The sequence below is a fragment of the Nematostella vectensis genome, chromosome 6 (assembly GCF_932526225.1).
Source record: "Nematostella vectensis chromosome 6, jaNemVect1.1, whole genome shotgun sequence".
Lineage (NCBI taxonomy): Eukaryota > Metazoa > Cnidaria > Anthozoa > Actiniaria > Edwardsiidae > Nematostella > Nematostella vectensis.
This window is the reverse complement of record NC_064039.1, coordinates 1,004,533-1,028,413: the sequence shown is the minus strand read 5'-3', so window position 1 is coordinate 1,028,413 and position 23,881 is coordinate 1,004,533. Positions and strand designations below refer to the sequence as shown.

General features: G+C 41.8%; 2 protein-coding genes across 2 annotated transcripts; one reads left to right on the top strand and one right to left on the bottom strand.

Moving 5' to 3' along the window:
* Positions 1-104: 104 nt before the first annotated feature.
* On the bottom strand, positions 105-17,553 carry LOC116617216 (streptococcal hemagglutinin). The gene is made up of 12 exons (XM_048728881.1): positions 17,223-17,553; positions 11,641-15,278; positions 11,214-11,420; positions 10,642-10,884; positions 8,304-8,400; positions 5,624-5,752; positions 4,681-4,782; positions 4,238-4,273; positions 3,594-3,653; positions 3,018-3,059; positions 2,636-2,757; positions 105-1,200 (listed from the first exon to the last, which is right to left on the bottom strand). Exons 1-12 carry the CDS (start codon positions 17,281-17,283, stop codon positions 1,015-1,017), a joined length of 4,923 nt encoding a protein of 1,640 aa, XP_048584838.1. The 5' UTR covers positions 17,284-17,553; the 3' UTR covers positions 105-1,014.
* A 1,641-nt stretch (positions 17,554-19,194) lies between these two features.
* On the top strand, positions 19,195-22,962 carry LOC5510556 (rRNA-processing protein fyv7). The gene is made up of 5 exons (XM_032379748.2): positions 19,195-19,326; positions 21,866-22,077; positions 22,299-22,336; positions 22,412-22,493; positions 22,653-22,962. Exons 1-5 carry the CDS (start codon positions 19,233-19,235, stop codon positions 22,812-22,814), a joined length of 588 nt encoding a protein of 195 aa, XP_032235639.2. The 5' UTR covers positions 19,195-19,232; the 3' UTR covers positions 22,815-22,962.
* Positions 22,963-23,881: the final 919 nt, after the last annotated feature.

The window sequence follows — 23,881 nt, the reverse complement described above, 5'->3', positions numbered from 1 at the left end:
TTAACAAGCAGACAGAAAGGCGAGGACAGATGGACGGACATGGAAAGAGAAGTCGGGCACCGCACACCTGGTTTGCGTGAGGATAACCAAATACGAAACAAGTGTTAAAAATATTTTTTGTCTCCTTTATCAAAATATAATAATAACAGAACTGTAATAAAGTAAGAAACTCATGGCATATTTATGTCCTTATAAGCATACGAGGCTTTCGGCTAAACGGTTCAACCACTAGTACCAATTTAGCGATTTCGCGAGAAATATTATTCACGAATTAAACGCCTTTTGTCCTAAAAGATTTATCCAACTATTTTTAACATCGCCTCTCTGAGTCTACAGTTAGAAAGTATTCTATCAAGCAAGAGAGTATGATGTACTCTTGATTGGAGTCATGGTAGCTATGACTGCATGGTATATGCTTTTAGTATGGTATATGTTATTAGGCATACATACACCCATTTCAATAAAGGTTGTCAGTGCAAATGACAAATGGTGATTGGCAAATGGCAGTTCTACGATCGAAAGTAACCATACGTCTCGACGAATATGGATAAATCAAAACAATTACCCATTAAAGGTTACAAATGCTTGGCTCTGACATTGCTGGACTTTATTTTTACAACTCTAATTTTACGAATAATTAGTACCCATAAGCCATTTACCATTTGTCATTCTCCATTTGCACTGACAACCTTTTGTGAAATAGGTGTATTTCACGTATTGAAATACTGTATGTATTTTTCTACAATAGGAATAACCCAATTATCTTTCTCCACTCTGATAAATATATCTCTGTCTGTTGAATTCTAATTGGACACTTATGTTGTGCCAATCAGGAATCTCTCGGATGGGAATTCGCACATGATATTCATAATAGGAGAAATTCTATTTAATAAATCAAAATCATTACCATGGGGAAGATTCTAGAAAATACTTCGGCACAATAAACCACTTCGAGCACGACATTTACATCATCTGACAACGCACCCCCCACGCCCCAAGAGGATCGCCGCCATTTCACTTCTTATACATTTCGCCATTTGGTCGATTGCCGTTGGTTATCCCCGTTGGGTTCATTTCTGTGGCCCGCAGGTTCCTCTCCCACATCAATAAGTCATCGTTACTATTGATCCACGCACTCTCATTATTGATAATCACATCTGTAGGGAATTTTGTTCTTTTTTTCAACTTGTTGTACTTATGCTGAAAGAAAAAAAAGGAGCCCCTCTTAAAGATTACCATACAGCCACCCATTTGTTTTTGCTAACATTTGAAGGTTTGTTTTCGAGTTAAAAAAAGACTATCCAAAATGTGGTACTTTATACAAAGGGTATTTGATGGTAGTGAGCTACTCGGTATTGCGGGAGTGTAAAATGATTGATGATTGGCCTTCTTTCAGACACTTCTTCATTGTTATGGCGATTTTATGTTCAGTTTGAACAAATAAAAATTGCACTCGATCAAATACGCATATATGCATATGGCCTTGCGCATGGTGTTGCGCATCAGAGCGTAACAAAAATTCTAACGCTAGATATATGATCATAACTTTGATCTGGAGAAAACTACACACTTTTTATTTTATTTGGATAACGTTTGTCTAATGTGCATCTCGAATCCAAAGTTAGAGATAGTAAAAATTTCAAAAACATTAAAAAAAAAATTCTTTTGTAGTTTGATCAATGTCATAAATAGAATGTACTTGAAATTCTGTTTAAGATGCTGTCCTTTTTATAGAAAGAGGAAAAGAAATGTGAACAGACGGGAGCGATAAGTAGCGTAAGAATTTTTTTGACAATAGAAACACAAAACCTCGAATTACGTCTCGCCTTTTTTGCCTTTTTTTTGCTCTAAAACAAGTGCGAATAATATATATACTTTTCTAGACGTAATTTCAGAAGAAAGGAATGGCTGCTGGTAGGCTGTTGATATAATTTGAAACTACTCGGGTATTTGTCTACTTTCAATTCTTGCTTCTCATCTTCTTATGCAAGACAAGAATTTGCCCCGTTCGAGTTTAAATATTGCAAACTTAATAGCATGAAGAAATATACATTCTATAACGAAAATAATTTTAGGAGCCTAAATTGTTCAATGATAGAGCTCCCATAATCTGAGTTTTCCGAAGCTGGATTTAATTTTGATTTTTTTATAGCAAGATTCAAGAGAGGCCGCGATAGGGCAAAAAAAAGGCAAAAAAGTGCGCAATAGGGCAAAAAAAAAAAGAAGACAAAAACAAGGCAGATAAAAAAAAAATGCGCGATAGGGCAAAACTAGGCAAAAAAGGCAAAACACATTTGCAGCGTTCAAATGTTACCCATGATAACTACATAACGTCCATACTTCGACAACAAAATATCGAGGTTTTCTATTAGGTTAGAAAAATAGTATGACTATTTTTAAAAACTACGATAATCAAACTTTTATATCCCAAATTCCGGATACGTATAATGCAATACTTAAGAAATAGCAGTAAATCTAAAACGTCGAGAAATTCCTTGTTGAGCCAGGCTTGCGCAATACCGTGCGCAAGGCCATATCAAATACAACGGATCGAAAAAAACAAAACAAACAAAAGATGATGGTCATATCATTTAGCCCGGTCTAAGGATGGTACATGAGGGCACATATTACTTACACACATGCAAACGAGCGCAACGAAGAGAATCAGACACAGCAAGATAGCTACCACCATGATCACGAAACTCCACAAGTTACCGAGCTTGGCAACGGACATATCCCAGAATGCTGTAGGAGCCTCTGTAGATCCAATTTAAGTTGTTAGTGGGAGGGAGGGGAGAAGGAGGTGGCGAGAGAGGAGGAGGGGGAGGGGTGGGTTACGATTTCACATAAATCTGAACCTCAGAGTAAAGTTGTAGTGTTGGCAGCAAAAACAGTAATTTTGAGAGGTAGAGGTGCGTGCGATTTAACACAACTTAGGGACGTGAACTATACTGCAATTATTGCCGTTGTTGTAATTTCATAAATTTAGCGAGCGAAAGTGGTGCTTTCAATACAACCTGTCATGGGGGTGGTCCTTGGGTTTGTGGAACTGGGCGGTACTGATGACAAGAACACAGATAAAATGTAACATATTATTTCTAGAACATAGATTTTTTCTGAACGGGGTAAAGGTGATGTCGTGTGGAGGATGCTTAGGTATGGTAAGGTGATGTCGTGCGGAGTATGCTAGGTAGGGTAAGGTAATGTCGTGCGGAGTATGCTTAGGTATGGTAAGGTGATGTCGTGTGGAGTATGCTTAGGTACGGTAAGGTAGGGTATATCCCACTATTTTTACGCGAGCTACATGTAAAAAAAACTTGCAACACACGAACGGTCACCAATGGTGCTATTTCACAAACGAAATCTCCCTCTTTCTTGAAAGTCGATAATAAACATGGGGAACCCAGTCAAATGTGAGTATGGAGTCAGGAAAACAAATCCACAGGGAGCCCGCTTATGAGCTGAGTATAAGTTGAGTTAGACCCCCCTTGTTTTCTTGACGAATAAAAAACGCCAACAAGTAGGCTATTCTGTATTGTTCTGTATGGTTCTGTAATATTTTGCTTTTTCGGTAAACTTCGCGAGTAACTTACTTGTTGGAGACGGCGAAATGGTGTATGCTGATGCTGAGGTCATTCCGTCTGTCACATTAGCTGAAAGCAACAGGCAAATCTTGATGTGAAATATACTGTACAAAGGCTATTTCGCGAACCCCCAGCACATTCTTATCTGATTTCCCCCCTCCCCCCCTCCCCACCCCTCGTCGACACGACGTACCCCTGTAAAGGGTATACTTTTTGCGTATACTTTTTTATACGTGTTGCTGTTTTTCTGGGGGTTAAAATGTGGAACGCGTTGCTGTGGCGTGTTGTGTGAGATCTGTGCTAGGGTAAGTGCTTTCTAGGTTAAGTGTTTACTCGTGCTTTGCTGTGTGTTTTGTTGTGTTGTCTCGAGCTGTGTTACTGTGTTATGTCATGTTGTGCTGTGTTGTTTCGTGTTGTGTCGTGTTTTGTTGTTATGTGTTGTGTTGTATTGTGTTGTGCTGTTACGTGTTGTATTGTGTTGTGCTGTGTCGTGTCGTGTTGTATCGTGTTTTGTCGTTATCTGTCATGGTGTGCGCTATTGTACTGTGTTGTGCCGTGGTGTGTGTTGTTGTGCTGTGTTTTGTTGTGAGGTGTCGTGTTGTGCCATGTCATTTTGTGTTTTGTTGTGTTTATTATATTACAAACCCACTTACAAGTAGAAGAAGATGGTGCGATATAAGTCTGTGTCACTGTCGTAAGAATAAAAAATAAATTAATAAGCAGAGATCAAGAGATCCTGTGACAATCATAAAATAACTGTCATAGAAGAACACCTCATAAGCGTAAAAGCCATAGAAGACCATCTTATAAGCTTAAATGTCATAGAAGACCACCTCATAAGCGTAACTGTCATAGAAGACCACCTTATAAGCGTAACTGTCATAGAAGACCACCTTATAAGCGAAAAAGCCATAGAAGACCAGCTTATAATCGTAACTGTCATAGAAGACCATGCATAAGCGTAACTGTCATAGAAGACCATGCATAAGCGTAACTGTCATAGAAGACCATGCATAAGCGTAACTGTCATAGAAGACCACCTCATAAGCGTAACTGTCATAGAAGACCACCTCGCAATTGCATGAATGTCACATACCTTCAGCTGTTGTATTCGCTGTTGCGGTTGTCATCGAGTTTTTCGCTAATATAAGTGTGGTTGATGGCGAAAGTGTTGGGGATGATAATATTGAAGTTGTCGCTAAAAGGAGAATTGAAACATATCTCCAGGTCACTTAAATTTTACTCGATGATGATAATGATGATGGCGTTGATAATGATGATATCATTGATGACGAAGATGACTATTATTATAATTATGGTGTTCTGATTATAATGGTGATCATGGCGAGGGTTGTAATGGTGTTGATGATGATAAGATTCCTATAAAAAATGACCAATTGGCCGCCAATGGGGGGGGGGGATGCGCGCGCACCCTGCGAACCCCCTGTATGCGCGACCGATTAGTAGAGGAAAATCTCTCAGACTGAAGGTCATTGTCGGTACACCGCTGTAGCGGGCCTCCTTGAGTTTGGGAGAATTCGCCCTCTACCCCCACTATACGTGGAAATGGTGCAGGGCGGAAGCAAACAAAAAAAAGAGAACCCGTGACAAACACAAAATAGAAGCCCACCCCATAAGAGTCATAAAAGCGCTAATAGTAATCAGACGACTAAGGAGGAATAACAGAATAACAGATACACAACATGTAGCGGGTCAACAAGATGGTGCAAAAATAGGAGTTCTTGTGCGCGTAGCTAGGAATCGACTTTTCCGGAGCGGTAAAGATGGAGAAAAGTATGTAACAGCTGCGAATAAATGCTGTTATTTACTACCCTTTTTATCAGATGACTTTAACTTTGTTTAGAGCGCAATTTTATTTGAAATTAGTTAATACACGCGTTTTTACTTTCCATCTGACCAATGCAAACAGCGCGGCTAGGTTTCCATAGATATCACGGCCTTATTGACGGAAACATGATCAAAATCGAAGGCTAAGGACTGCGCGTGTTGAGTTGACGCATTGCAGGAATGTAACATACCTTCAGCTGCTATATCTGTTGCGTTTGTCGTCGATGAGAGTGATGATGATGTCGATGAGAGTGATGACGATGAGAGTGATGACGATGAGAGTGGTGATAATGTCGTCGCTGGAGTGGATGGTGATATTGCTGCAAGTAGAGATGAAAAAACATCTACAGGTTACTTTGGACTCCATCGATTATTTAACTCGATGATGTTAACGACGATGGTGAAGAAGCGGAGGTCAAATCCGTCAGACTAAGGTCATTTTCAGTACCCTTCTCTGACGGCCTTGGACCCTTGAGTCTGGGATAATCCCCCCCCCTCACTATTCGGGGGACCTCCGCAGCCCGCGGTAATGGTGCAGGGCTGAGGGTGTGTTACTGAGGGCACCCCCTTTTCCCAAATGAATATAAAGGAAATCAACAGTAAGGACATGGCTGTTCTACCCCAATATTTTCTTAATTTTTCTGTATCGTGTCCCCCCTTGCATCCCACTTGGCCTAAAAATGTTTCGGTTCAATAATACTATCCTTTTTCAAATTGATACCCAAGACTGCCCCTGGTGATGATGGTAATCAGGGGCGGATCCAGGAGTTCCAGGGGGGCCGACGCAAGGGTTTCAAGAAAGGGGGGAGAAGCAAGGGTCTCAAGAAAGGGGGCCGGAGGTAGGGTTTCAAGAAAGGGGGGGGGGGGCGAAGCAAGGATTTAAAGAAAGGGGGGGGCGAAGCAAGGGTTTAAAGAAGGGGGGGCGAAGCAAGGGTTTCAAGAAGGGGGGGCGAAGCAAGGGTTTTAAGAAAGGGGGGCGAAGAAAGGGTTTTAAGAAAGGGGGGCGCAAAGCAAGGGTTTCAAGAAAGAGGGGGGGGCGAAGCAAGGGTTTCAAGAAAGGGGGGAGGGGCGAAGCAAGGGTTTCAAGAAGGGGGGGGGCGAAGCAAGGGTTTCAAGAAAGGGGGGGCGAAGCAAGGGTTTCAAGAAAGGGGGGGGGCGAAGCAAGGGTTTTAAGAAAGGGGGGCGAGGCAAGGGTTTCAAGAAGGGGGGGGCGAAGCAAGGGTTTCAAGAAAGGGGGGGGGCGAAGCAAGGGTTTCAAGAAAGGGGGGCGAAGCAAGGGTTTCAAGAAGGGGGGGGGCGAAGCAAGGGTTTCAAGAAAGGGGGGGGGGCGAAGCAAGGGTTTCAAGAAAGGGGGGCGAAGCAAGGGTTTCAAGAAGGGGGGGCAAAGCAAGGGTTTCAAGAAATGGGGGCGAAGCAAGGGTTTCATGAAGGGGGGGGGGCGAAGCAAGGGTTTTAAGAAAGGGGGGCGAGGCAAGGGTTTTAAGAAAGGGGGGGGGGCGAAGCAATTGTTTCAAGAAGGGGGGGGGCGAAGCAAGGGTTTCAAGAAGGGGGGGCGAAGCAAGGGTTTTAAAAAGGGGGGGGCGAAGCAAGGGTTTCACGAAGGGGGGGCGAAGCAAGGGTTTCAAGAAAGGGGGGCGAAGCAAGGGTTTTAAGAAAGGGGGGCGAAGCAAGGGTTTCAAGAAGGGGGGGGGGCGAAGCAAGGGTTTTAAGAAAGGGGGGGCGAAGCAAGGGTTTTAAGAAAGGGGGGCGAGGCAAGTGTTTTAAGAAAGGGGGGGGGGGGCGAAGCAAGGGTTTTAAGAAAGGGGGGCGAAGCAAGGGTTTCAAGAAGGGGGGCGAAGCAAGGGTTTCAAGAAGGGGGGGCGAAGCAAGGGTTTCAAGAAGGGGGGGGCGAAGCAAGGGTTTCAAGAAAGGGGGGGCCAAAGCAAGGGTTTCAAGAAAGGGGGGGGCGAAGCAAGGGTTTCAAGAAAGGGGGGGCGAAGCAAGGGTTTCAAGAAGGGGGGGCGAAGCAAGGGTTTCAAGAAAGGGGGGGCCAAAGCAAGGGTTTCAAGAAAGGGGGGGGCGAAGCAAGGGTTTCAAGAAAGGGGGGGCGAAGCAAGGGTTTCAAGAAGGGGGGGGCGAAGCAAGGGTTTCAAGAAGGGGGGGGCGAAGCAAGGGTTTCAAGAAGGGGGGGGCGAAGCAAGGGTTTCAAGAAGGGGGGGGCGAAGCAAGGGTTTCAAGAAAGGGGGGGGAAGCAAGGGTTTTAAGAAGGGGGGGGGGGCGAAGCAAGGGTTTCAAGAAGGGGGGGCGAAGCAAGGGTTTCAAGAAGGGGGGGGCGAAGCAAGGGTTTCAAGAAAGGGGGGGCGAAGCAAGGGTTTCAAGAAAGGGGGGATTTAAGTTGTTCTTCCGTGGATTTTCTTTTATTTCTTTATATTTTTAAGCCAAATATCTTATTTATTAAAATAGGGTGTATTTTGTTTAAACAGGTTTCTTTCAAATTTAAATTCAGTCCAGTTTCACTGCTGCGTGGCAGTGTCTAAGCCGGATAAGAATTCCTCACACTGGTCACACAGAAGGTCGACTAAATAATGACAATAAAGATATAGCCATTTCATTTAGTGAAATTCAATACTAATTAAAACAAGCAATCTTTGAGTCCCCTGATTTCACAGCAACCAATTTTAAACCAAATAGCCGTAGCCTACATTAAACTTTGATAAATAAAGATAAAGTTGATTGTTATTACATCAGTGATCAAAATAGCATGGTACACAATAGTCTGCATCCTTGTTAGTAATTCTAATACTTGTTACCAAGAAATAAAGTAACAACCGGTAGTATTGTGGGATACAGCTCATACAACATTTATTTCGAATACTTTATGTTTAGACTTACCGACATTAGATCCGCAAAATGATATTGTTAGCGCGGTAATTATGCCCCATGACTTCAAGATCACCATTTTCTCCATGGAACCCCTGCCTGCTTCTCGCTGAGAAATCAGAAATAAAGAACTGATTTTTTGGAATGGTTTTCATTTATGACGAGGTTAATGGGGCCCTGTACGTTTTTCTATAAGATAACTAGACGAACGTTCGCAGAAATCTCAGATGTGATCAGCAAAAGACTAGTCATTTCATGCAAAATCCTAGCGTTTGTCCAGCCAATGAGGTATTAGTGAGAGATATTTTCGTCGCACTGGGGACAAAACACGACAGACTTCTCACCAACCTGCATTCAGCTGAAATCCTGCGAAAACCTTGTGCTGTTTCTTGAGGAAGCTTAAACCAAAATGGCGACCAACGAAAATTATGATAGACGGATGTCAGAGATTACTAATCGACTGCTGTAATTCAATACGTTGCGTTTGTCACGAAAGATGCAAAACAATATAAGAAGCAGTCGTTTTTGAAAGCTAAAAATAACCTCTTATGTGGCTTCGAACCTCGGGTTCGATAATAATAAAAATGCAGGCATTTAGTCTTAGCTTAATAATAGATATGCATTTGCATAGTATTCACATTTTCAAATTGTCAAGCAAACACTTTGTTTGGATTAATCTTTTAACAATACAAAGCGACACCTTTAACCCAATAATACAATTTCGAGAATTTACCGCCGTTTCCAAATTGACGAAATAATATATACATTTTGGGAAAAACAGAAACACATACTTAAATTATCGGCATTTGATTAATACTACAATTTAATTCTAGTATAATAAATTGCAGCTTTTAACCGGCAAGGGTTGCCCTGGTACCTATCATTTGCTAGTCTCCAGCGCAACCTCAGATATCTGACGTGATGTAGCTGATTTTCCTGCTCGATTTATATTTTATTCGCGGTAGGTTTTGTCGACCCTGAGCATCCCCTGTGTACGCGCCTGTTCTGATGTTCTTAAATTTCAGTATATAGTTTATTTTGTCAATGGCTGATAATTTGTTCCTGCTTGGGAATAATAACTCTTCAATAATGCACACCAACTATTCTATAAATTGTTTTTTTATTTCGTATTTTGTTCTACAAAAAGCGAACAATGCTTGACATCTTTCCAAGTTTGCGTCTATCTAATTCACTATGAACAATATGTCAAAACAGACTTTTTGTTTATGTAAGATCTTGTTGTGGTAAAATCGATAGAAATATCGATACATTTGCAATATGAATAGCCAAATTTGTGACAAATCAAAACGGCTTATTGTGATAAGCCACCATCCCCATACAGGGCGCTGACACGACAATGCCCCTATATGCCTTCCAAAAACCCGTTCCAGTTGTAAGAATCCGTTAAAAAGTAATTTTCCCATTATAGAATATTTGCACAACAATCCAAATCCCCCCTCGTTTTTGCTTGTTCTCCAATAAATGTTCTTTGATCGGTTTGACGTTAAAGGGGTTGGGGAAGTTGAAGTCACGTTATCAATTACAGAGAACCTAACACAACACTGCACTATCTACTAACTGCGGACCTCTATTCCCCTCCCTACCCCAAGTCCTTGTCCCATTTAGCTATCTATCTGTTATCTTAGGTATCTTTATCTCCACCCCTCCCCTCCCCACCAAGTCCTTGTCTGCCTTTAGCTATCTATCTGTTATCTTGGGTATCGTTATCTAATCAAAGCTATTCCTGGAGCATAATCAAATACCAGAATATGAAATGAGTGGAGAGGTTACAAAAATTCTACTTTAGACCAAATTCTATATGAGAGTTATCCCGGCATGTCATACGCCTGAAAAAGAAAGAAAAAATCATTAATTGGCTGATTTTGCGCTTCATAATCAACTGTTAAGAGGTGAATTTGCGACCTGTAGCCTGCTATACGGCTGCACGCCGTGCTTTTGTGCAAAAATAGGAGACGCCTTAAATATCGTTTGCCGTTTTTGTTTTGATTTGCCGGGCGAAAGCTGGGGACGAGGACCAAAGCATTTTTTGTTTTTCATATCTTGTTCTCGCGCGGCCGTAATTCAAAATATTGGTCATTCAAATTGAAAAAGCTGGGTTTTCTTCACGAAAATACATCAACGCGAAGCGCGCAACAATTACTATAAAGAGATATATATCTTTTGAACTTCAGTCGATTAGAATAAGAAAAGTAGCTGACAATAACTGCCAACTTGCTGATAATAATGTTTTTTTTGGTAATAATGCAAAATTAATAATAAAAATAAGTCCAAAATAACAGTATCCGCTAAGTCAAGTATCCAGAGTCACGCAAGTCGCATCCAGTTTCACGCATGTATCCAGATCCAGAGTCACGCATGTTTCCAGATCCAAAATCACGCATGTGTCCAGATCCAGAGTCACACATGTGCCCAGATCCAGAGTCACGTATGTGCCCAGATCCAGAGTCACGTATGTGTCCAGATCCAGAGTAACGCATGTGTCCAGATCCAGAGTCACACATGAGTCCAGATCCAGAGTCACGTATGTGTCCAGATCCAGAGCCACGCATGTGTCAAGATCAGAGTCACGCATCTGTCCAGATTCAGAGTCACGCATGTGTCAAGATCAGAGTCACGCATGTGTCAAGATCAGAGTCACGCATTTGTCCAGATTCAGAGTCACGCATGTGTCAAGATCAGAGTCACGCATCTGTCCAGATTCAGAGTCACGCATGTGTCAAGATCAGAGTCACGCATCTGTCCAGATTCAGAGTCACGCATGTGTCCAGATCCAGAGTCTTAGTAAATCTTGTCCTTGTTGGCCAATGTTGCGCACGTCACACTGTAAGTCCCAGTCCCTGGGCGCCAAGGCCGCTGATACAAGGACTCTATGCATAATCATCAAAAGACACAGCTGCTTACCAGGTTTTCATATTTCTCAGGTTTCTGTGCAGGCACGGTGGGGTTCACCTCTCCGATCACCTCGTATTCCTTATCCGTTTCCTTGGTGAAGCTGACGTCTTGTGCTCGGAGATGATAGTCTCCCATCGTCATGGACTCGTACTGTTGCCCCAAGTCGAACCCTGAGACGTACACGGGCGCCTGCATGCTACTGCGGCGATAAAATACCTGAAGACAGCAAAACGGAAAGGATAACATTTGAAAGCGAAAGAGAAAAAATGAAGAAGAGAAAGACAAAAAATGAAGAGCGGTCTGAGAAACAAGAAATGTTGAGAGGGGCAAGAAGAAGAAAAAGAAGAAAGGAAGTAAAACGAAGAAAGAAGGGATAGGGGAAGAGGGATGAGCAGTTCTTTCTAAAAAAGACATAAATTGAAAACAAACTACTTACCGCCATCACTATGATCGTGACAAGGAAGATGAATGCGATGGCTCCAAGGAGTATCAGCACAGCGAAAGCCCACTTTGGTAAAACCTCCATTGTGGTTTCTTTAACATCTTCTTTCAGCTCTATTTTTATGATCCTAAATCCCTGGACCCGTCCACTGTTAACAGCAGCCTGCAGGGAAGACTTGAGAGAACTTGAATCCACCTTCGAACCTGCCTCGAACACCACCGTGAAATCACATACCACACTCCCCTTTGTAAAGCCGTTAATTATTATTTGCTTGAATCCATCCTTGTCTTTATAGACCTCAGTCATAGCTTTAGTAAAATCCGTTTCTAGTTCTTTGTATTCTTTGCTGTTCTTGTCATTATATTGAGGTTTAAACTCCATGTCTATTGTTACTTCCAAACTGACGGACTCGACTTCAGGCGATGGAGTTTTAGGTATTGTCGTCGAGGCTTGTATTTGAGTTGTCGAAGGGATGATAGTAAAAGTCACTGTTGCTTTCGATGACGTGCTAGTAACAGCTTCAGTTAATGAGGTTATAACTATGGCCTCAGTCGAGGGTGATTCAACAACTTCCGTTGCTGAGGGTGACACAACGGCCCAAGTTGCTGAGGGTGACAAAACGGCTTCAGTTGCTGAGGGTGACGAAAGGGCTTCAGTTGCCGAGGGTGACGCAAGGGCTTCAGTTGCTGAGGGTGACGCAACGGCCCAAGTTGCTGAGGGTGACACAATGGCTTCAGTTGCTGAGGGTGACGCAACGGCTTGAGTTGCTGAGGGTGACGCGACGGCTTCAGTTGCTGAGGGTGACGCAAAGGCTTCAGTTGCTGAGGGTGACGCAGCGGCCCCAGTTGCTGAGGGTGACGTAACGGCTTCAGTTGCTGAGGGTGACGCAAGAGCTTCAGTTGCTGAGGGTGACGCAACGGCTTCAGTTGCTGAGGGTGACGCAACGGCTTCAGTTGCTGAGGGTGACGCAACGGCTTCAGTTGCTGAGGGTGACGCAACGGCTTCAGTTGATGAGGGTGACGCAACGGCTTCAGTTGCTGAGGGTGACGCAACGGCTTCAGTTGCTGAGGGTGACACAACGGCCCAAGTTGCTGAGGGTGACAAAACGGCTTCAGTTGCTGAGGGTGACGAAAGGGCTTCAGTTGCCGAGGGTGACGCAAGGGCTTCAGTTGCTGAGGGTGACGCAACGGCCCAAGTTGCTGAGGGTGACACAACGGCTTGAGTTGCTGAGGGTGACGCGACGGCTTCAGTTGCTGAGGGTGACGCAAAGGCTTCAGTTGCTGAGGGTGACGCAGCGGCCCCAGTTGCTGAGGGTGACGTAACGGCTTCAGTTGCTGAGGGTGACGCAACGGCTTCAGTTGCTGAGGGTGACGCAACGGCTTCAGTTGCTGAGGGTGACGCAACGGCTTCAGTTGCTGAGGGTGACGCAACGGCTTCAGTTGCTGAGGGTGACGCAACGGCTTCAGTTGCTGAGGGTGACGCAACGGCTTCAGTTGCTGAGGGTGACGCAACGGCTTCAGTTGCTGAGGGTGACGCAACGGCTTCAGTTGCTGAGGGTGACGCAACGGCCCCAGTTGCTGAGGGTGACGTAACGACTTCAGTTGCTGAGGGTGACGCAACGGCTTTAGTTGCTGAGGGTGACACAACGGCCCCAGTTGCTGAGGGTGACGCAACGGCTCCAATTGCTGAGGGTGACGCAACGGCTTCAGTTGCTGAGGGTGATGCAGCAGCTTCAGTTGCTGAGGGTGACGTAAGGGCTACAGTTGCTGAGGCTGACACAACAGCCCCAGTTGCTGAGGGTGAGGTAGCAGCTTCATTTGCTGAGGGTGACGCAACGGCTTCAGTTGCTGAGGGTGACGCAACGGCTTCAGTTGCTGAGGGTGACGCAACGGCTTCAGTTGCTGAGGGTGACGCAACGGCTTTAGTTGCTGAGGGTGACACAACGGCCCCAGTTGCTGAGGGTGACGCAACGGCTTCAGTTGCTGAGGGTGACGCAACGGCTTCAGTTGCTGAGGGTGACGCAGCAGCTTCAGTTGCTAAGGGTGACGTAAGGGCTTCAGTTGCTGAGGGCGATGCAACGGCTTCAGTTGCTGAGGGTGACGCAACGGCTTCAGTTGCTGAGGGTGACACAACAGCCCCAGTTGCTGAGGGTGACGCAACGGCTTCAGTTGCTGAGGGTGACGCAACGGCTTCAGTTGCTGAGGGCGACGCAGCAGCTTCAGTTGCTAAGGGTGACGTAAGGGCTTCAGTTGCTGAGGGTGACACAACAGCCCCAGTTGCTGAGGGTGACGCAACGGCTTCAGTTGCTGAGGGTGACGTAAGGGCTTCAGTTGCTGAGGGTGACGCAACGGTTTCAGTTGCTGAGGGTGACACAACGGCTTCAGTTGCTGAGGTTGAGGCAACGGCTTCAGTTGCTGAGGTTGAGGCAGCAGCTTCAGTTGCTGAGGGTGACACAACAGCCCCAGTTGCTGAGGGTGACACAACAGCCCCAGTTGCTGAGGGTGACGCAAGGGCTTCAGTTGCTGAGGATGACGCAATGGTTTGAGTTGCTGAGGGTGACGTAAGGGCTTCAGTTGCCCTGGGTGACACAACGGCTTCAGTTGCTGAGGGTGACGCAACGGCTTCAGTTGATGAGGGTGACGCAAGGGCTTCAGTTGCCCTGGGTGACACAACGGCTTCAGTTGCTGAGGGTGACGCAACGGCTTCAGTTGATGAGGGTGACGCAACGGCTTCAGTTGATGAGGGTGACGCAAGGGCTTCAGTTGCTGAGGATGACGCAATGGTTTGAGTTGCTAAGGGTGACGTAAGGGCTTCAGTTGCTGAGGGTGACACAACGGCTTCAGTTGCTGAGGGTGACGCAACGGCTTCAGTTGATGAGGGTGACGCAAGGGCTTCAGTTGCTGAGGGTGACGCAACGGCTTCAGTTGCTGAGGGTGACACAACAGCCCCAGTGGCTGAGGGTGACACAACAGCCCCAGTGGCTGAGGGTGACACAACGGCTTCAGTTGCTGAGGGTGACGCAACGGCTTCAGTTGCTGAGGGTGACGCAATGGTTTGAGTTGCTGAGGGTGAGGTAGCAGCTTCAGTTGCCGTGGGTGACACAACGGCTTCAGTTGCTGAGGGTGACACAACGGCCCCAGTTGCTGAGGGTGACGCAACGGCTTCAGTTGCTGAGGGTGACGCAACGGCTTCAGTTGCTGAGGGTGACGCAGCAGCTTCAGTTGCTGAGGGTGACACAACGGCTCCAGTTGCTGAGGGTGACGCAACAGCCCCAGTTGCTGAGGGTGACGCAATAGTTTGAGTTGCTGAGGGTGACGCAACAGTCTCGTTTACTGAGTATTGCGCAACGATTTCAGTTGCTGAGGGTAACACAACAGTCTCGTTTACTGAGTTTAACGCAATGGTTTGAGTTGCTGAGGGTGACACAACAGTCTTGTTTATTGAGTGTTGCGCAACAGTTTCAGTTGCTGAGGGCGAAACAACGATTTGAGTTGCTGAGGGTGACACAACGGCCTCAGTGGCTGAGGGTGACACAACAGTCTCGTTTACTGAGTTTGCCGCAATGGTTTCAGTTAATGAGAGTGAAACAACAGCACCCGTTGATGGGGAAGCAGTTACAGATGTTCCCAAACCTTGAAATGAAACGAAGAAAATTTTAAGATTACTAGTCAGCTGATTTTACAAAGGTATTGGGCAGACTGTATAAAAGCGGACTGATTTCGAAGTGCAGTTATTTGTTTATATAATGCAGCAACGTTTGCTAACACCCGCTAGAACCCAGTGCCGTATTGCCAGCAGTACTAGCGCTGTTTACACGTCAGCCCCAAGTTTGGGTCACGTGTGAAGGTGAAACTTCGTATACTCTCGAACCAGTCCAAAAATGTTAAGTATCCAAAACTTTGAGCAATTCACGAATGAGGCATTGTTAGTGTAATACATACGAGGGAATTGGCATGGAAACAGAAGTTTCTTTTTAATCCCTTTACAGTAAAAAAAAAAGAAAATTTTCACAAAAATCATAATTTTTTGTCTTTTTCTAGCGCGAAAGGCGCATCCATTTCTATGTTTATTTTGGCGTGAGTTTGACATTCAAGGCCTAGTTTAATGCTTCTACTAAAAAGTGCACAAAACAGCCATATTTTGGCGCTAAGCCACCCTACCCATAAGGATTGGTGGCACGTCTAGCAACAACCAATTAAAGGATTTTTAGGATTCCTCTCTCCCCAGTCCCCCTAGAGGGAGTGAAACTGAGGTTGTGCTAGCATAAACACCCTGCTAGCCGGCGCTCAGTCGGGGTTAGTTATATTGTTTTCGAATAAGCCGAGTAGCAGGCTACAGAATAAATTGACTTTACGGTAGCTCGTGTTTAGGGTCATGATAATATCTTTGCAATTCATTCACTGACAATGAGAATCCTAAACTGCCCAAAGTCGTCGATATTCTGTCACTTATTTATTGTGCAATCCTAAATTTTTGAGTAACATACACATTTTTTGACCGAATAATAAAGGGCACAAAGGACGAATGCATATGGATAAACATCAGGAAAGTAATATAGGGAGAATTATGAATCTACAGAAAACCAGAACAAGACTGCAAAAAGTGGGTCAAACGTCGCCAAAATCATTTACGAAGCTCTAGTAACCTCCAATTTTATGGGTGTCCTATGTTGTGTTTTAACTATGTGCAAATCGTGAACAGGTGAATTTCGTATTCAGTCGCTTTGTTGTTTCATGGTGTTGCAGTTGTTATTTATCATATCAGTGGAATGATACTTGATTAAAGGCGGCAATATCACCAATCAATTGGAAGAATAGGACAAGAAGATATAATATGTTTTTATTCGCATATATATATATATATATATATATATATATATATATATATATATATATATATATATATATTTAATAGATGAACCCTCATTCAAATAACAAAACTTATCTTACAAATATTGAACAGGACTTAGCTAACTTATATATAGATTAAAAAAAAACAAGGCCAATGTACCAGTCCTTGAATGTCTAAGAGACGAGAATGAACCACAATTATTAATCACAAGCCAAATTTAGCCGTGAACAGCATCGAAGCCAATTAAAACCGTAAACAAATTATTATTATGGCTTTTTAAATTCTGTTTTATTCTTGTCTAATATCTGTTTTTCCCTTAAGAATTCATCAGAATTTTTTTTCAAAAAAGAGAAATTTAATAGGAAAATACCAAAATATGATGGTGATAAAAAGTTTTTAATTGGTATCCAAGGGAAGGTTAAATTGTTTATGCAAATTTACTAGCATATGTTGGCTGGTAGCAAGGCTTTTCTAGAAATCATCAAACCAAGCTCGATGGATACGGCTTTCTGAAAATATCTGGAAATTTCAAAATAAAACAAAGCTATCTAACAACTTCTTAAGCCTCTGAGTTAGTTTTGCAAACGCTTTATAACAACTGTAAGTGTGAATCGATTTGCATTTTGTATATCTCTGTATCTAGCGCGAGATTAAAACTAAATAATACAAAAATAGAAATAAGAAATTGATTTCTGAAAGTTTCTAAAACTAGATAATAGACTTACCGTGAGCAAACGTCATCCCTAGTACCAAAAGGAGAAAACACTTGTTCGACCCCCCTTCCATGCTTGCTCCAAAATAAAGTCCGGATCAAAAACCTTATATCAGATTTCTGAGAGTCTTTTCTGGGAACGTTGAACGCTCACTTGTGTCGCTTGTATCGTAACAATCTTCTCGTGTAGTTTATAAGAAGCGAGGGTTAATTGTGTGATATTGCGATACACCATCTGTCATCGGCTGTTACCTGTCCTGGGGATGCAAACCGAGTAGCTTGATTAATATCCAGAACACTCTTGATGAAATCTTTTACGATAGCCTGCCTTAGGAGAGGGATGAATTAGTTAGGGAACTAATGTATGCGGTTTTGTCACCAGAAATTAGGTCTGAGTCATGCGAATGTTTATTTATGAAAATTTTCCGCTTTTGCCCACACATTTTTTTTACCAGTAGTGTTAATCGGCTAACCTTATTTAATTTTTTTTCCTAAACGATTTTTAAAGTCTGGAAAGTCGCTTGAAACGGCAATCTGCTGTTACGGAAATACATAGAAATAAGAAAAAAAATATCCAAGACACATCATTTCTAAGTTGATGAGTGAACTGACAGAGCTTTTCAAATATTGCTTGAAAACTCATCGAAGGAAATTAGGGATATATATGCGAGAGCCGTTTTATGTTATATTTCTAAGTTGATGAGTGAACTGACAGAGCTTTTCATTCAAATATTGCTTGTAAAACTCGTCAAAGGAAATTAGGGATATATATGCGAGAGCCGTTTTATGTTATATTTCTAAGTTGATGAGTGAACTGACAGAGCTTTTCAAATATTGATTGAAAACTCGTCAAAGGAAGTTAGGGATATATATGCGAGACCGTTATATGTTTTATATACCGTCCCGTATGTTGACATTGAGGAATCTAGAAACTCTTTCCCTGTAAAGAGGACACTAGTTATCTTCCTACGCAGCTTCGGGCTCCCTGTGCACCGAGAAGATGTGCATTCCAATTCCCCGAGCTTTGAATATTGAAAAGATCTTTTTCTACCGAATATCCAGCGGGCCTTTTTCATGTCGAAAAGAGAGCATGAACTAGACGAGATACAAATATTCTCATCTTCTTAGTTTAGAAGTCAGCAGTCAGCATCAGTCAAGAGCCGAGACATACTCTAAAGTGAGACCGAAATAGCAATAGCGTCACAAAATTTTACTCACAATTTGCAAAAGTGATGGACAGACAGAAGACATCTCTTCAAGGAGCCGTGGGTTTTGTCTTCTCTTGAAACGCTAAAGTCTATAAATTTAAAACATAGATCCAAGATAACGTAGCAGCACTTGCTCAGTGCCTTCCGCGTCAGCTGAAAATGAGGTAAATCTGTAATTCTGAAAAACCTACACCCCCAGAAAATCTTGTCAGGTTGAAACATCTACCCTTCGGAATCTCCTACGCTAGTGGTCAGAACTATCAAATTATCACCTTCTCTACGTGAATGCGTGGTGTCATTGCCATGCCATGGACTCAGCCATACCGTGGAGTTAAGACAACTCAAATGTACAGTTCCCAGGGGGTGGGGGGGGGGGGGGGGGGGGGGGGGGGGAGCCAAAGGCAAGAATAGCATATCGATTTGGCGAGTCTTCAATTGAAAAAAAAAAAAAAAAAACTTTTGCCGGTGGGGTCGGAAGGCCTCTCCCCCTCATTTATCCCCCCCCCCCCTACCCCCCCGACAAAAACACCATACCACCACCAATTCCTTCGCTTTTTTATACAGTATCTCGTGGGACTGACTTTAATTTAGCCAACGTTTTCTCATTACATTTCGCGAGTCTTAATCAGCGATTGATCATTATCAGTAAGCCACAGGTCGAACAATTAATGACAACTACTTCAAGAAATTACAGACGTATTCAGTACTCACAAATGATTTATCTTGTTCGCCCATGGTTTTATCTTTAGTTTTCGAAAAGAAGGCTACCTGTGGTGTATTACCGCTGAAAGACTGTGGGCCCATTCCAATAAAAAATGGCGGCCGATTCTAAAGGTAGAGCCAAAACTTTTGGTGGAAGTAAATGGAGAAAACGGGCGAATATTTCTGGAGTCGGAAGCAAGGAGAAAGGTAAGAACGGTGCTAGTAATGGGAGGGTTTAATAGCTGTCTCATTATTATTATTTATTATACGTAATACATGAGTCGGGTAAATTTGAAAGTATTTTTTTTTGTCTCAATTGGCAAGAAGTTCATAGTTATTAGTATTTCTACTGCTGTATTGTGAGTGAATGCATTTCAGGCACATGGCTGTATTAGTTTTACTTTATCTATGTGTGAGTGAATGCATCTAAGGCACATGACAGTATTAGTTTTACTTTATCTATGTGTGAGCGAATGCATCTCAGGCACATGGCAGTATTAGCTTTACTTTATCTATGTGTGAGTGAATGCATTTAAGGCACACGGCAGTATTAGCTTTACTTTATCTATGTGTGAGTGAATGCATCTCAGGCACATGGCAGTATTAGCTTTACTTTATCTATGTGTGAGTGAATGCATCTCATGCACATGGCAGTATTAGCTTTACTTTATCTGTGTGTGAGTGAATGCATCTCATGCACATGACAGTATTAGCTTTTCTATGTGTGAGTGAAATCATATCATGCACATGGCAGTATTAGCTTTACTTTATCTATGTGTGAGTGAATGCATCTCATGCACATGGCAGTATTAGCTTTACTTTATCTATGTGTGAGTGAATGTATCTCAGGCACATGGCAGTATTAGCTTTACTTTATCTATGTGTGAGTGAATGCATCTCAGGCACATGGCAGTATTAGTTTTACTTTATCTATGTGTGAGTGAATGCATCTCATGCACATGGCAGTATTAGCTTTACTTTATCTGTGTGTGAGTGAATGCATCTCATGCACATGGCAGTATTAGCTTTACTTTATCTATGTGTGAGTGAATGCATCTCATGCACATGGCAGTATTAGCTTTACTTTATCTGTGTGTGAGTGAATGCATCTCATGCACATGACAGTATTAGCTTTTCTATGTGTGAGTGAAATCATATCATGCACATGGCAGTATTAGCTTTACTTTATCTATGTGTGAGTGAATGCATCTCATGCACATGGCAGTATTAGCTTTACTTTATCTATGTGTGAGTGAATGTATCTCAGGCACATGGCAGTATTAGCTTTACTTTATCTATGTGTGAGTGAATGCATCTCAGGCACATGGCAGTATTAGTTTTACTTTATCTATGTGTGAGTGAATGCATCTCAGGCACATGGCAGTATTAGCTTTACTTTATCTATGTGTGAGTGAATGCATTTAAGGCACACGGCAGTATTAGCTTTACTTTATCTATGTGTGAGTGAATGTATCTCAGGCACATGGCAGTATTAGTTTTACTTTATCTATGTGTGAGTGAATACATCTCAGGCACATGGCTGTATTAGTTTTACTTTATCTGTGTGTGAGTGAATGCATCTCATGCACATGGCAGTATTAGCTTTACTTTATCTATGTGTGAGTGAATGCATTTCAGGCACATGGCTGTATTAGCTTAGTTTATACTTTATCTGTGTGTGAGTGAATGCATTTCAGGCACATGGCAGTATTAGCTTAGTTTATACTTTATCTGTGTGTGAGTGAATGCATTTCAGGCACATGGCAGTATTAGCTTAGTTTATACTTTATCTATGTGTGAGTGAATGCATCTAAGGCACATGACAGTATTAGTTTTACTTTATCTATGTGTGAGTGAATGCATCTCAGGCACATGGCAGTATTAGCTTTACTTTATCTGTGTGTGAGTGAATGCATCTCAGGCACATGGCTGTATTAGCTTTACTTTATCTGTGTGTGAGTGAATGCATCTAAGGCACATGACAGTATTAGTTTTACTTTATCGATGTGTGAGTGAATGCATCTCAGGCACATGGCAGTATTAGCTTTACTTTATCTATGTGTGAGTGAATGCATCTCAGGCACATGGCAGTATTAGTTTTACTTTATCTATGTGTGAGTGAATGCATCTCAGGCACATGGCTGTATTAGCTTTTCTATGTGTGAGTGAATACATCTCAGGCACATGGCTGTATTAGCTTTTCTATGTGTGGGTGAATGCATTTCATGCACGTTGCAGTATTAGCTTAGTTTATACTTTATCTATGTGTGAGTGAATGCATTTCAGGCAAATTGGAGGGCTTGTGACGCTTTCACTATACTTATACATACAAAAATTGGTTACTCAGACGAAGCAAACATAAGAGAAAAAGGTTTGCTAACTATGACTCCCTATTTTTCTCAAAATCCATACTAACAACTAGAATACACAATTGTGGGGGTTCTATAACCTATTCTTTTCTAATTATACACATGCATGCTTTGGAATCATATTTATTCTCCTTTCTATGTTTAAAAATATTTATACCTGACAACAATGGCTATGATATTTTTATTTTTATCATTACCATACTGTAGTATGTCTATGTTGCATTGTATGGTCATGTGACCAAGACCTTTCATGCATGGTCAAGTCTTCCTGTCACTTTCATGTTCTATGGATTTACAGCAACTCAACCTTTGTCTTTATTTCCCCAATGGCACATGGTTTGTAGAATGCTTAATCACTAAAACATTCTCATTTGCAGGCCAAGGGTTTGCTCACTTCAGGAAGCAGAAAGCTCTGAGAGAATATAAAAAACTATTAAAAAAGACAAGACGTGAAAAGCCAATGCTTGTCTTGAACACTTTGGAGGATGATATCCAATCAAACCTGACTGAGCCCATTGTACACAGGGGCTCTTCAGATGCCACAGATAGGCTACAGGAAACCAAACAGCAAACAGCACAACAAAAACAGGTGTGTTGCAAGCCTAAACGCAGGACTGTATTATGTGTCACAGCATGAAGACATTATTGTTTATTATTTTATTGTTTACTTGTGCTCTCTTTAGCATTGCATCACACAATTTGTTCTTTTGGCTTATTAGTATGAGTGCTGTTGTTGAGGTGCAGTCCATAGCTCATTTTTCTGTTTTCTTTTTCTAATCAATTTTCTTTTGTATACTTTCTTGTACCTAGAATGTCTCCAAGAATATAGGCAGAGCTCCCAAGATAGAGTAAGTGTCTCTGAAACTAACCTTTGGAAAATATGATCTATAACTGTACCATAGCTTGTTTTTTTCCTTTTTAAGGAAGAGAAAAACTTGTAGTAAATACCATGATGCTCAAGAAAAGTTTAAAAGACAAAAAATTGAGAATGAACAATTAAAGAAGGTACTGTATGAAGTCACATTCAAGTTGTAAAGAGTTTGTTCTTTTGCATATATTCCAATGTTATTTGTTCTGTCCGAAACCTTTGCTGGATTCTTCCCTTTTTTTGCCACCTACCAACAGGGCGTAAATACTTATGTCCCCTTTTTCATTTTTTCCCAGGAAAAAGAGAAGGAGAAGGAGAAGAAAATAGCAGAGCTACAGGAGAGTCTTAAAAGGCGAAGAGAAACCCACAAACAATTGACAAAAAGAACCCAAAGAGGACAGCCAGTCATGGCTAACCAAATAAGTCATCTCTTACAGAAAATACAAAGTCACAGCTAGACAGAGAAAATAATTATAGATGTATTAATTAGAGAAGCTTCATCATATCCAAGCATCAGTTTTATGGGCATAATGATAAGCATAATAACATACATTAAACTATTAAATGATAGTGAACCATTCAACTAATAACAATAACCATCTTTCCCGAAAAATCTTGAAAAATCTTGATTCAAGGGAACCACACACACTTCCCATGAATCATTGCTGTATTTTTCAGTACAACACTGATTTCACACTAATGGTCATTGTTTTGACTTTTTGAAATATATTTTTTGCCTTACACAATAATACATATTTTTGCCTTACACAATAATACATATTTTTGCCTTACACAATAATACATATTTTTGCCTTACACAATAATACATATTTTTGCCTTACACAATAATACATATTTTTGCCTTACACAATAATACATATTTTTGCCTTACACAATAATACATATTTTTGCCTTACACAATAATACATATTTTTGCCTTACACAATAATACATATTTTTGCCTTACACAATAATACATATTTTTGCCTTACACAATAATACATATTTTTGCCTTACACAATAATACATATTTTTGCCTTACACAATAATACATATTTTTTGCCTTACACAATAATACATATTTTTGCCTTACACAATAATACATATTTTTTGCCTTACACAATAATACATATTTTTGCCTTACACAATAATAAATATTTTTGCCTTACACAATAATACATATTTTTGCCTTACACAATAATACATATTTTTGCCTTACACAATAATACATATTTTTGCCTTACACAATAATACATATTTTTGCCTTACACAATAATACATATTTTTGCCTTACACAATAATACATATTTTTGCCTTACACAATAATACATATTTTTGCCTTACACAATAATACATATTTTTGCCTTACACAATAATACATATTTTTGCCTTACACAATAATACATATTTTTGCCTTACACAATAATACATATTTTTGCCTTACACAATAATACATATTTTTGCCTTACACAATAATACATATTTTTGCCTTACACAATAATACATATTTTTGCCTTACACAATA

Bases quoted from the DNA above. Each gene is read 5' to 3' on its own strand.
- LOC116617216 (XM_048728881.1), bottom strand. From the start codon at position 17,283: ATGGAAGGGGGGTCGAACAAGTGTTTTCTCCTTTTGGTACTAGGGATG. The intron at 4,783-5,623 runs GTATGTTACATT...TTCTCCTTTTAG, and splicing joins AACAGATATAGCAGCTGAAG to CGACAACTTCAATATTATCA. The intron at 2,758-3,017 runs GTTGTATTGAAA...TTGGATCTACAG, and splicing joins AAGGACCACCCCCATGACAG to AGGCTCCTACAGCATTCTGG.
- LOC5510556 (XM_032379748.2), top strand. From the start codon at position 19,233: ATGGCGGCCGATTCTAAAGGTAGAGCCAAAACTTTTGGTGGAAGTAAA. The intron at 19,327-21,865 runs GTAAGAACGGTG...TCTCATTTGCAG, and splicing joins AGTCGGAAGCAAGGAGAAAG to GCCAAGGGTTTGCTCACTTC. The intron at 22,078-22,298 runs GTGTGTTGCAAG...TCTTGTACCTAG, and splicing joins AAACAGCACAACAAAAACAG to AATGTCTCCAAGAATATAGG.